The sequence below is a fragment of the Juglans microcarpa x Juglans regia genome, chromosome 6S, assembly GCF_004785595.1.
Source record: "Juglans microcarpa x Juglans regia isolate MS1-56 chromosome 6S, Jm3101_v1.0, whole genome shotgun sequence".
Taxonomy (NCBI): domain Eukaryota; kingdom Viridiplantae; phylum Streptophyta; class Magnoliopsida; order Fagales; family Juglandaceae; genus Juglans; species Juglans microcarpa x Juglans regia.
The window spans coordinates 16,378,307-16,390,661 of NC_054605.1; the positions used below are offsets into that span (position 1 = coordinate 16,378,307).

A 12,355-nucleotide genomic window follows, 5' to 3' on the forward strand; every position below is an offset into this window, starting at 1 on the left:
ACTTATATTTTACGAAAAATTCTATTCATCATTTCTATATATCACACATCATATTTTTTTTTATTTTTTTTTATTTTGTAATCTCATCAAATGTGTAGTATATAGATGATAAGTAGAAGAATTTAATAAGTTTAAAAAGAATAAAATTAAAAAAAAATCTCGAAAAATTATATTCATCATTTGTATACATTATACATCATATTTTTTATTTTTATTTTTTATTTCTTTTTTAATCTTATTAAATATGTGATATATGGATAATGAGTAGAATAATTCAATAATTTTAAAAATATAAAATTTTTAAAAAAATTAATCAAAAAATTAAATTGTTTAATTTTTTGAAAAATATATAATATGTGATATGGAAGGATAATAAATAGCTGAACCCTAAAATACACTTCCCAGTTAGGAGGTACATGGAGACCTAAAGGTGACACGTCTACCAAATGTATACCATTTGTATACCATTTTTTTCCTTCCCTTGAGACCCAAGGGCCAAAATCAAAACGCAAGGAATAAGAGGCTAGTTCTGAAAACGTGAAGAAGGCTGGAGCTGAGAGTATTAGCCCAATCTTCAGGATCTTCCCAAAACCCTCCCGGGGCCCTCTCTTCCTCTCTGGTTGTTTCAGTAGTTTCTTCCATATGCACGGGTTCTCACGAAGCTCTCTCTCCGGTTTCTTGCGGACCGGCGATGGCGCACGTTACAGGAACGCCGCCGCTCCGATTTCCTGCTCCTCACGACTTTTTGATTCCGTATGCTTTTCAGTTCTCTGATCGATAAACTTTATAATCAATAGTTCTTAAAAACTGTTTAAAAGAAACGAATATATATATATACACATTTAAATTTTGGTCGGAAATTCCAGTTTTAAGACGTTTTGAGTGAAATATTGTCGAAATGTAGATTTGCGGTTTCTCTTTTATGCGTGCTAATGCCCTTTTGCGTGCTTCTATATGTGAGTCGATTGCCATTTTCTTTGGGCATGATATCTTGATGTTTCTAATCCGTAGTAGGTGGGAGAGAGTGAGTCCAGGAGTCGTTGGTACTCTGTGTTAAGTGCTGGAAGGACTCATGTCATCAAATATTCAACTCAAGTAAACTTGAAGGACACCTCGTTTCCGTGCAATCAATTTGAGTCCACTGCTGCAGCACCCTATGTGTCGGCCTTACCAGTTGAGAAATTTGAATTCTATAAGAGAAACTTTGACAAATACTTGGATTCATTACCATCTTCATGCTTTATAACAGAGGTAATAAGCATTATACTTTTGTATGGTAATGATTTGGAAATGTTTGCTTGTCCTCTATTGACGTGTTTTTCAAAATATTAGTTCCTTCTAAAATGGGCGCCCAATTAGCTATAGTTAAATGAGGAAACTACAGCTAAGTGTAGGCTCTACTCCTGATGTATGCGATTGTTTTTAGCATCTATTATTTCATCATGGTGCCTCTCTTTCTGAGCTGAATTGCCGGGTGAAATAATGTTTTGATCTGTACTCTATGCGCCAGCCATCGCTTCCATAAGAAAGGAGGACGTAATCAATCCCAAGACCAAACATGTAAGGCTTTATGAGAAACAGCGGCTTGTTTCTGGTGACTTTGAAGGAAAAGTGATAAATAATATTGCTAAAGTTTGGACAAGAGAGGAATGCAATTTAATAACATATGTAAAAATATAATGTCAAGTTGTGGTGCTAATTTTTTTTACTTGTCAAAAAACGTTGTGGTGAAATAATTGTTTTCATTTTTTCTTGAATAGTTCCCGCAATATCTAAGCTTTGTGAAAGGTGTTGTGGCCTCAACGAACCTTCCACTTAATGTCCCGCGTGAGATTCTTGCGGAGAGTCAAATTGTAAGCAGCATTGTCTTTTTAACCTTTTTAGGGGGTTGTAAAATTGTTTGTTATATCATACTAATTTTTGTTTCTATGCCTTCCTGAAGGTACAAATTATGAGAAAACCGATCAAAACCTCATCTTCTATTCACCTTCGAAACCTCCTTTCTCAATCGGGTTCCCACCATTTTCGCGGATTCTCATCCAAACCCAACTTTTCATTCACACCCTTTGAAGACCCTCCCCCTAATCTAGTCTCCAAAATTTGTAACATCCTCTCTGGTCCCCAATGGGAAAAGAACCCCCAACTCAAAACCTTGAGCCCCAAACTCAAACCCTACCATGTATCCAAGATCCTCGAAATCCATAACGACACAGACTCAGCCTTGCGCTTCTTCTATTGGGTCTCTAACCGGCATTTCTACATACGTGATATGAGCTGTTTTATATCGATGCTCAATAGGCTTGTGCAGGACCGCCAATTTGCAAAAGCAGACCACGTGAGAATCCTTATGATCAAAGCTTGTCAGAATGAAGATGAGCTCAAGCGGGCTATGTCGTATTTCAACGAGATAAGTGGAACTGGTTTTGAATTTACTCTGTATAGCTTCAATACGCTTTTAATTCAGTTGGGAAAATTTGATATGGTTTTTGTAGCACAAGATGTATATTATAAGATGTTGAACAGCAGGATTAGGCCAAGTTTGCTGACATTCAATACTATGATTAATATATTATGTAAGAAGGGTAAGGTGCAAGAGGCAGAGTTGGTTTTGAGTAAGGTTTTTCAGTATGATATGTGCCCAGATGTGTTTACATATACATCTTTGATTCTTGGACACTGTAGGAATGGTAATTTGAGTGCAGCTTTTGAGGTTTTTGATAGAATGATGATGAAGGGGTGTGACCCAAATTCCGTTACATACTCAACCCTTATTAATGGCCTTTGCAATGATGGGCGGGTGGACGAGGCATTGGACATGATTGAAGCAATGATTGAGAAAGGTATTGAGCCAACCGTGTATACTTATACGGTTCCAATTACTTCCTTATGTGAAGCTGGGCGTGTGAATGATGCGATTGAGCTGGCGGGAAGTATGAGGAAGAGGGGATGTATTCTTAATGTTCACACACATACAGCATTGATTAGTGGGTTGTTTCGAGCTGGGAAACATGAGATTGCAATTGGGATATACCACAAGATGTTGAGGAATGGTTTGGTTCCAAGCACAGTAACATTTAATGCTTTGATAAATGAGTTTTGTGCTGGAGGAAGATTTGGTGTTGCTTTGAAGATTTTTTATTGGATGGAAGGCCATCGTATGGCACTGAATGTTCAAACATACAACGAGATTATAAAAGGATTTTGCTTGCTGGGTGATGTTCAGAAGGCAATGGTCCTTTTCAACAAAATGCTCAATGCTGGTCCCCCTCCAACTGTGGTTACATACAACACACTCATCAATGGGTACCTTAAATTAGGAAACACGAACAATTCTATTAGACTATTGGAATTGATGAAGGAGAGTGGTTGTGAACCAGATGAGTGGACCTACAGCAAACTTATCTCAGGGTTTTGTGAGGGTGGCAAGTTGGATCTTGCATCTAGTCTTTTCCAAGAAATGGAGAAAAGAGGTATTAGTCCAAACCAGGTCTGTTACACTGCTATGATAAGTGGATACTGTACAGTGGGTAAGTTAGATATTGCCCTAACATTGTTTGAGAAGATGGAGGAAAGTGGTTGCCATTCAAGTGTTGAAACCTACAATGCCATTGTCAGTGGGTTGTCCAAAGATAATCGCTTTTCTGAAGCTGAAAAGACTTGTATCAAGATGGCAGAGCAAGGCTTACAGCCAAATGTCATTACCTACACATCTTTGATTGATGGGCTATGTAGAAATGGTAGGACCGAGCTTGCATTCAAGATATCCCATGAAATGGAAAAAAGAAATTGCTCACCAAATCTGTACACATATAGTTTACTTATTTATGGGTTATGTCTAGAAGGAAAAGCTGATGATGCGGAGGGGTTACTTGAAGAAATGGAGAGGAAAGGATTGGTTCCCGATGAGGTGACATATACATCACTTATGGACGGTTTTGTTATGCATGGTAGGCTAGATCATGCGTTCTTACTTCTTAGGCGAATGATTAACATGGGCTGCAAACCCAACTACAGAACATTGTGTGTGTTGTTGAAAGGGTTGCAAAGGGAGTGTAAGTTGCTCACAGAAAAGGTTGCGGCACAACATGAAGCAGTGTACAATTGCAGCTCAGATGAGAGATATACCAATTTTGAAGTTTTATGTAATTTCTTAACTAGATTGTCAGAGAATGGATGTGACCCTACTGTTGATACCTACAGTACTCTGGTGACAGGCTTGTGCAGAGAAGGCAGAGCTTGGGAGGCAAGTCAATTGATGGAAAACATGAAGGAGAGAGGCTTGTGTCCTAATCAAGAAATTTACGACTCAATGCTGGTTGCTCATTGCAAGAACCTAGAACTGGACCATGCTCTGAAAATCTTCAACAAAATGACAATTAGAGTCTTGGAGCCCCGCTTATCGATCTACAAAGCACTTATTTGTGCTCTCTGCAGTGCAAGTCGAGTAGAAGAGGCTCAAAATTTTTTCAAGAGCATGCTTGAGAAAGGATGGAATAATGATGAGATTGTTTGGACAGTATTGGTTGATGGATTGCTGAAGGAAGGGCAAGTAGATCCATGTATGAAGCTTCTGCACATTATGGAGGCCAGAAATTGCATTCTCAATTCTTATACATATTTAATCTTGGCCAGAGAGCTGTCTAAATTAGACAAATCCATTGAAACATATGAAATATCTGACAAGTTAAAAAGGACATAGATTGACGATGAAGTATGAACGTCTGTTAAATGGGACGAGTAATGCCTTTTCAATCTTGCCATCATACAGTGGGTAAGCAGACGTGCTTCTAACTCTTCTTACCTTTTCTTTTTCCTTCATTTTCTGTTTTTTATGTCAATAATTTGATTTCAAGTATGATTTCTTAATTACAAGAAGATGACAGATGATTGTGCGTCTGGCATACTATTTAAAGAATCTCGGACTCAGATTAAATCAGAAGGCTTAGTGTACACAAATGTGGTTCTAAAGTAGCCTTACAGTCATGTTTAGGTAAAGTTCACATTCAGAGATTTATTATTGCTTTCACCATATCTTTCAAGTAATTTTCTTGTTCTGTTCTAGTTTTCTTAGGATCGTCTTATCATTATTGTTTTGGTTCATTTGTCTTGCCAGTAAATAAAAGTTTTGTTCCTTTTTTCATTGATTATAGCCTTCTTAGACTACTAGTGCTTGCCAGTCACATGCCACATGCAACCTAGCTAGGCAATCTGGGGTCAAAAGAAAAGTTTTGGTCCTTTTGAAAGCCAATTAGGTCATACCATAGACTGTTACCCACGATCACAAAATTTTATGGATTATTTGATGAGTGCTTTTGAATATATGCTTGATTAAATTACTGCAGTTCATATTATTGATATCAAACAGCTCCTAAATGTGGTTTCTGACAAAGTCACAGACCTATAAAGCTTCCTAAGGGGTATTTCCCCACAAACAACCTTTGGGAATTCAAGTTGTAATTACACCATGATTTATTAAAGCTTCCACATTTGAACTTGAATTCCAAATTGAGAAACCATAAAGATACTGGGAATTTCTTCCATTATTTCTAGCTTGCAATTAAAATTTCACCTTTTTGATACTACAATCCTCTGATGCAAGATTGTACATTCACTCTCTAGGTGGAGATAATTTGAGAGCCGAGTAAAAAGCTGAAGAGGAGGCCCACTTGCTTATGTTCTTCTAAGACTTTGGTGCCATCCCAGACCAATTGAGTTTCCTGTCATTGGGAATCACATCTTTCTAGCCTGAAGGATCTCTCTTCCCACTCTCCTCCGCATGCTTCCCCCAATATATATATTTTTTTAAAGAGCTGAGATCACATGGCCAAGAGTGATCCTTTCCCACTTTTATTCAATAATGCTTCCCCCCATATAACATAATACTATTAGGACGCTAGTATTCCGGTTAAATGAAGGGAAATTAGAGGAAACGGTTGATTAAAATGCTTGTTATTGTTGATCATAAGCATGTGTGTGATTCTCTCTCTGCTTCTTCTTATACTGTTTTAAAAAATCATGTCACTTCTTGATCCTTGCATTTTGTCCTTTTCTCTCTTTAGGAGGAAATATATTTTTAAAAATTCCTTCTCTCTCTTAATGTACTTCTTGGAGCCAATTGAATAGGGTCTGAACTGAAAAGGGGAAAGGGAACAACTTGGTAAGAAGTCAGACTCTTTTCAGCATGATTTGATTTTAAAAAAATGAAAAAGTTCTGTAGATTTTCGGTTAGCTCCTTTTATAAGGCGCTAACTTGTCATTGTGTCTATGATTACTCCTGGAAAAGCATTTGGAGAGTTAAGGTACCTAGTAAGGTGGCCTTTTTCTGTTGGTTGGTGTATCTTGGTAAAATTCTGACCATGGATAACTTAAGAAAGCGTGGAATGTGTGTAGTAGATTGGTGCTTCATGTGCAAGAGAGATGGTGAATCTATTAACCATCTTTTTCTTCATTGTGAGGTGGCCAAGACTTTGTGGAATGAGATTTTTGGTAAGACAGGTATTGATTGGGTGATGCCTAAGCAAGTGGTGGATCTTCTTGCATGTTGGAAAGGTTTTGAGGAGAGTCAACATATTACTGCCATATGGAAGATGATTCCTTTGTGCTTGATGTGGTGCTTACGGTTGGATAGGAATGGGGGTGCTTTGAAGATAAAGAACGCTCAAATGGGAGAGCTTAGGGAGTTTTTCTTTAGTACCTTGAGTTGTTGGGCTAAGGTTCTTGTATTGAATGGAGATAATTTTCTCATGTATACTCCCTGTGTACTTGGGTTTTGCCTATTATTATGAATAAAACTTCTTGATTACTTATCAAAAAAAATATTTTCTTGTTTTGCTTTAGTCTTTTTATGTTTCTAGTGTGAATGTAGGTATTTCCTCCTGTATACTTGGGTTTTGCCTATTCTTGGTAATGAACTTCTCTTATTAATTATAAAAAAGAAATTGCTTGTTATTTATAGTTTATAGCGCTAATTTGAAATATGTTCCTAAAACATGTTCAGAAAAACAAATGTTTTGCGACGACCTTCTTCATTATGCTGCAATGTGGTAAAATCTCTCTTTTAACACTTCCAACGAATCTCTTCTTGATGCAGAGAGAAGAGTTAGCACACAACTTGGGCAAACAAATGCTTATGTAACAGTAGGGCCATTTCCAAGCAAGTGTTACAAGGTAAGGGTGCTCTTTCAAAGAACATGCCAGGTTATAGACACTTAAAATTGTTAGAATTGCTTGTGTCATTGGCTGCTGTCACTTCCACTCCTTTTCTTGACGTTTACTGGAATTATTTGCAAAAGGTAGGTCCAAGCTCAACGCACCGTATACATAAGGCAAGGCTGCTGACTTTGTGAAACCTTGGGTTTTAGCCATTTTTGCGTTAGAATCTGTTTTCATTGTGTAGCCCATGTGCTACTGCTACTTCCTCTCTCTCTCTCTCTCTCAATATTTGAGATCAGCTGGACTTACCGCACTACCTATGTATGATGTTCAACGAAGAAAGGTTGTTTTCTAATGGTTCAAGTCATAGAGTGCCAGATTGCGATGTTTACATTCTTAACATGATTCCTTGTACATGTGAGAAACATACATCAGGATAGACACTTGAAAATTGAATAATACCCATGTTAGACAGGTGTGCTACCTATCTCACCTGATCATGTTCATATTCCCTTAAAATGAAACACCGCGAACCTGGTTATTTATCTTGCCGTTTGTGCATTACTAACTTTTCTCTGTTCATCCACCATTTAAAACTTGTCCCAGGAACTTCTATAAAAAACTTTAAAAAGAAAAGTTAATCCTTCTAATGCCCAAGTTAGGCATTTTTTGCTCACTAGTTATGCTATAATGGAAATTATTCCTACTGTTCTTTTTGCATATTGCATGCAGGAAGGAAAAGTGTGAAGATTTAAATTTCTAGTGGAGAGAAGAATATGGCTGGTTTAAAATCAGCCAAATGCAGCCTATCGTCCTCTGTTTTGGCATTTGAGGTTTTGATGAGCTGCGGAAAGATTTTTTTTTTTATTGGCACCGGATGTCCAGAAACAGCGTCTCAACTAATCCCGGGGTGCACAAGCCCTCGGAAAGGAGTTTCCCGCAAGTGCGTCTCGGATAATTCAAGGAGGAAAATTCCCCAGTCTGATGGCCCCTAGAGATTGTTTGCATCCAAGGGGATTTGAACTTTAGACTTGGGGGAGCATATCCTCAAGCCCAAGGCGTTTACCACTTGAGCCAACCCCTAGGGGTTGAATTGTCTTCTATACTCAACAAATCAGCATCACGAGTGCTCAGAGGCCAAATTCAATAAAACAGGCAAGTTTTATCATCAGTAGTCGAGTTAATTTTGTGTACTAATCCTCTATTTGTTTCAATAATGTTTTGATATGTTGAGCTTGTAGCTTTTGCATCTAAAATAGTTGTCTCATAGTATGGAAAACCACTGATAACATATTCATTTGCCGATCTTAAACTAAGGTGCGGTTTGGATAGTGAGATGAGATGAGATGAGATTGTTTTAGATAAAAATTGAAAGTTGAATAAAATATTGTTAGAATATTATTTTTTAATATTATTATTGTTTTGATATTTGAAAATGTTGAATTGTTTATTATATTTTATATAAGAATTTGAGAAAATTGTAATGATGAGATGAGATAAGATTAAACAATTTCAATATCCAATGTCCACCATTGAATATGAAAATTAAGTTCAAATATGATGACGGTTATGTGAGAAAGGCAGGAATTAAGGTTTGGTTAATATCTGTGAAACGAAGTTATTAAAATGAGAATTATAGCCTTGTTTGGTTACGCAGTTCAGATGAAATGAGATGAGATATTTTGTAAAAAATTGTTATAATATTATTTTTAATATTATTATTATTTTGGGATTTGAAAAAGTTGATTGTTTATTATATTTTGTATTGAAGTTTGAGATAATTGTAATGATGAGATGAGATGAGATGAGATAGGTTTGTGTATCCAAACCGATAGTAACTCGATTGCTCATTCCGTTGCTGCAATTACTTGTCATTCCTGAACAACCCGTCAACCTGAACTATATTTTTTGCAGTTGGAGAAAATCATTTTGGGAAATTGAAGACAAGGAAGTAAAGCAGAATTCTTGAACAAGTTGAGAAGTACTCCAATTCTGTTCTGACCAACCAAGTGAATGAAGAACGGGAAAGTCAAAATAGAGCTACCACCAAGAAGGCTATCGGTCTCATAGAGTGGATGAGTAAATCAAAGTGGGCATTATGTACACTCTCACGTATGTTTCTAACCTGTTAAATATTTAGTTAGGACAGGTGATCTTGACTGCTCCCACAATTGAGTTTCATTCTCTCTCCCCCCCCCCCCCCCCCCCCCCCCGCGGGCGGGGGGAGATTTTTCTCTATTCTTTATTTATTTATTCATTCTTTATTCATTATTTCCCTTCTTTCTTTTTCTCTCCGAAAATAGAAGATAGGTTGGGATGGCATTGGGTTTACCCCTCAGAACAAAATAGTTGGAAAAAAAAATATTATTTGTGAATTTTTACCTCAAAATGGAAGGTGTTATTCTCATCAATGTTATATGAGTCTTCTAGAGCCACTAGAGAATGAAGAACCTCGACCTTCCTATCACTGCCCAATCCACCGGCTTTCACGCCCTATCATTCGAGCTCGAACCCCCGACCTCCCTCGATGCCCATGATCCCAACGGTGATGATGAATGATGGATGGCTAAATCGGATGCTTTGGCAGCTCTGGTGGTTCAATAAAAGTTAGCAGCTACATGAAGCACTAGAAAAACCGAGCCTAATTGACCACAAACTTTATGATTTTGTGGTCAAAGTCGGGAACAGCTTCTTCCTACTTATTAGGGACAAATCAAATAGTACTTATTTGGGACATAATGTAAATGTAATTGTTAAATACTCAAATGCTAGTCCCATTTTTGGTGGGCCTAGAAAACGAGGTCTTGTTTGTTTAACGAGGTATTTTCATATATTTCTTTTTCAAATATCACTTAAACATAATTCAATTTTTAATTTTAAATTTTTAACTTTTTCATTTAATCATTATCTAATTATTATCCAAATACAAAATTAAATTTCTCAAACTTCCAAATTAGGAGTGCTACCTGCATTCTACGGGATGGGGTTGCCCTCTTCTCGCATCTCGTCCCTACATGAGTGGAGGGTGGAGTTTGCCTCTTAGGATCCACCCCCGCACACAGAGGGTGGGCTCCCCGTCCACCATGGCACCACCCACCAACAATTATGGGAAAAAACAAACAAAAAATCACAAATTCACAACAAAATGTCAAAATTCACAAAAAATCCAAACTAAAATATAAATCCACATTTCACAACAAAATACACAACAACAAAAATCCTAAACTACCATTTAAAATTCTTACCAAACAATAAATCGGTCCATTGGAGAGGGGGGTACCTAATTGGGACATAATGTACATGTAGTTGTTAAATACCCAAATGCAAGTCCCATTTTTGGCAAGCCTAGAAAACGAGGTTTGCCCACATCTCTCTCTAGAAAACGAGGTATTGTTTGTTTAACAAAGTATTCTTAAATATTTCTTTTTCAAACATCACTCAAACACAATACAATTTTTTAATTTCAAATTTTCAGTTTTTTTATTCGATCATTAACTAATCATTATCTAAACACAAAACCAACTTTCTCAAACTTCCAAAGTAGGGGTGCTACCCGCATTCTACGGGGTGAGGTTGCTCCATTTCCACACCCGACTCCAACATGAGTGGAGAATGGGGTTTGCCCCTCGGGATCTGCCCTCACACACTGAGGGTGGGGCCACCCGTCCACCAATGGTTGTGAGAAAAAACAAAAAAAAAATCACAAATTCACAACAAAATATCAAAATCCACAAAAAAACACCCAAACCGAAATACAAATTCATATTTCACAACAAAATGCATCCTAAACTACAATTTAAAATCCTTACCAAACAATAAGCCCCGGTTTGGATTCGAAGGTGACTTCGAATATATGAGGATGACTTTGAATATATGAGGATGATTTCGTACGGTAAAGTGGTCTGTCAAACCACACTCATCTCAGAGCAAACTCTTGCATAAGACAAATGTGATTTATGACCGTTGCTTTTCAGCTTTTTCACTTTTGACTGTAGGCAACTTCACATCGGGTGTAATGGCTCTGAAGGCCCTCCCACCCACCCTTCACCCATTCGGTTCACGCACACTCAGCTCCACGCAAGACACGAATTGCCCTCACCGAAGCTCCTCAGGCTCAGCGGTCATCTCCGCGCAGACCTCGTCTCAACTCTGGGTAGTGATACTCCCTGCCATCATCAACGCCAGAGCCATCATCAACGCCAGACCGAATGTTAAGAGCCGTTTATCACGGCTTGAATGCAGCAGCTCATCTCCAATCTCCCGTAATAGGCGTGTTCGAAGGCAAGCCGAGTTTCAGAAGCAACAAAATTTCCCATGGCCAGAGGCAACTCAGGGAGGTCAGTCACGTACAAATCTCAGTCCAAGCAACCGATTTGATGATCTTCCATATCTGGTAACCGTACCCAATCACATCCCCCTTCCATTACAGAGATTCCCCTGCCCCTGACCCAAACGCTGCGACCCTTTGTCTAGGGTTTTCATGATACATTCGCATCAAACAGTGTAGATTTAGGTATGTGGGAACGTGGGATTTTACATTAAAAATTGATTGTGTCCCCCTCACAAATGAAGGCCACAATTCTGAAAACCACCAAACACCCCACCTCAAGAACTCGATTCCACCATAAGCACCTTCGGGGTACCCGTATCACCACCACGGCTCCAACAACACGATCCTTCCAAGTATGTGTATCTCATCTCAATTCATCTATTGCCGTGTTCCTTATGCGAAATGTGTAAATTTCAGTGGGCATTACTCTTGTATTTTGAACATGAATTTGACCCTAATTTGGTTCGGCTTGTTGTTATTGACCGAGATTAATATGAATTGAACAGAAAGCATGTTATCCTTAGATTAGATGAATCGAAAACTTTCCTTACTCACAAATTTCTGTGGATGCGCCCGAGCCTTTTATTTTTCCCCCATTTTTGGTACTTGAAGCAAAACAAACTTATATATATATTTATATATATATATATATATATATATATATATATATATGGGATGTATCATGCACTTTCATTTTAGTAGTTGTCAAACCACTTTATTTGATTCGCATGAGCTTATACAAATTTAGAATAATGAAGATACTGGAGCTCTATTCCAACTCTCCAGGACAGTTGAACATTGCCTTTATTCCCCACGTATTGAACTTGCACAATAAGATTGTACAAATGAAATTGATCCCCTAGTGGTTTTTGG

At 37.8% G+C, this 12,355-nt stretch overlaps 1 protein-coding gene and 1 long non-coding RNA gene across 4 annotated transcripts; both read left to right on the forward strand.

Annotated features, from left to right (window-relative positions):
* The first annotated feature begins 446 nt into the window (after window positions 1-446).
* LOC121236929 (pentatricopeptide repeat-containing protein At5g65560-like) lies at window positions 447-8,247 on the forward strand. 3 transcript variants are annotated; one of them, XM_041133447.1, is made up of 8 exons: window positions 447-753; window positions 1,015-1,251; window positions 1,761-1,853; window positions 1,943-4,771; window positions 4,853-4,990; window positions 5,620-5,691; window positions 7,091-7,167; window positions 7,885-8,247. In XM_041133447.1, the coding sequence occupies exons 1-4, from the start codon at window positions 643-645 to the stop codon at window positions 4,697-4,699; spliced, it is 3,198 nt and encodes a 1,065-aa protein (XP_040989381.1). In that variant the 5' UTR covers window positions 447-642; the 3' UTR covers window positions 4,700-4,771; window positions 4,853-4,990; window positions 5,620-5,691; window positions 7,091-7,167; window positions 7,885-8,247. The 3 variants fall into 3 exon arrangements, with proteins under 3 accessions (XP_040989381.1, XP_040989380.1, XP_040989382.1); XM_041133448.1 differs by lacking the exon at window positions 5,620-5,691 and adding an exon at window positions 1,427-1,560 and having other exon boundaries at window positions 448-753; window positions 1,012-1,251; XM_041133446.1 differs by lacking the exon at window positions 5,620-5,691.
* Window positions 8,248-8,387: 140 nt separating this feature from the next.
* LOC121236930 lies at window positions 8,388-9,493 on the forward strand. Its single transcript, XR_005934845.1, has 2 exons — window positions 8,388-8,469; window positions 9,067-9,493. It is a non-coding gene; the product is annotated as an uncharacterized LOC121236930 (long non-coding RNA).
* The last annotated feature ends 2,862 nt before the right edge of the window (window positions 9,494-12,355 follow it).

Bases quoted from the DNA above. Each gene is read 5' to 3' on its own strand.
- LOC121236929 (XM_041133447.1), top strand. From the start codon at position 643: ATGCACGGGTTCTCACGAAGCTCTCTCTCCGGTTTCTTGCGGACCGGC. The intron at 754-1,014 runs GTATGCTTTTCA...AATCCGTAGTAG, and splicing joins CCTCACGACTTTTTGATTCC to GTGGGAGAGAGTGAGTCCAG. The intron at 1,854-1,942 runs GTAAGCAGCATT...GCCTTCCTGAAG, and splicing joins TTCTTGCGGAGAGTCAAATT to GTACAAATTATGAGAAAACC.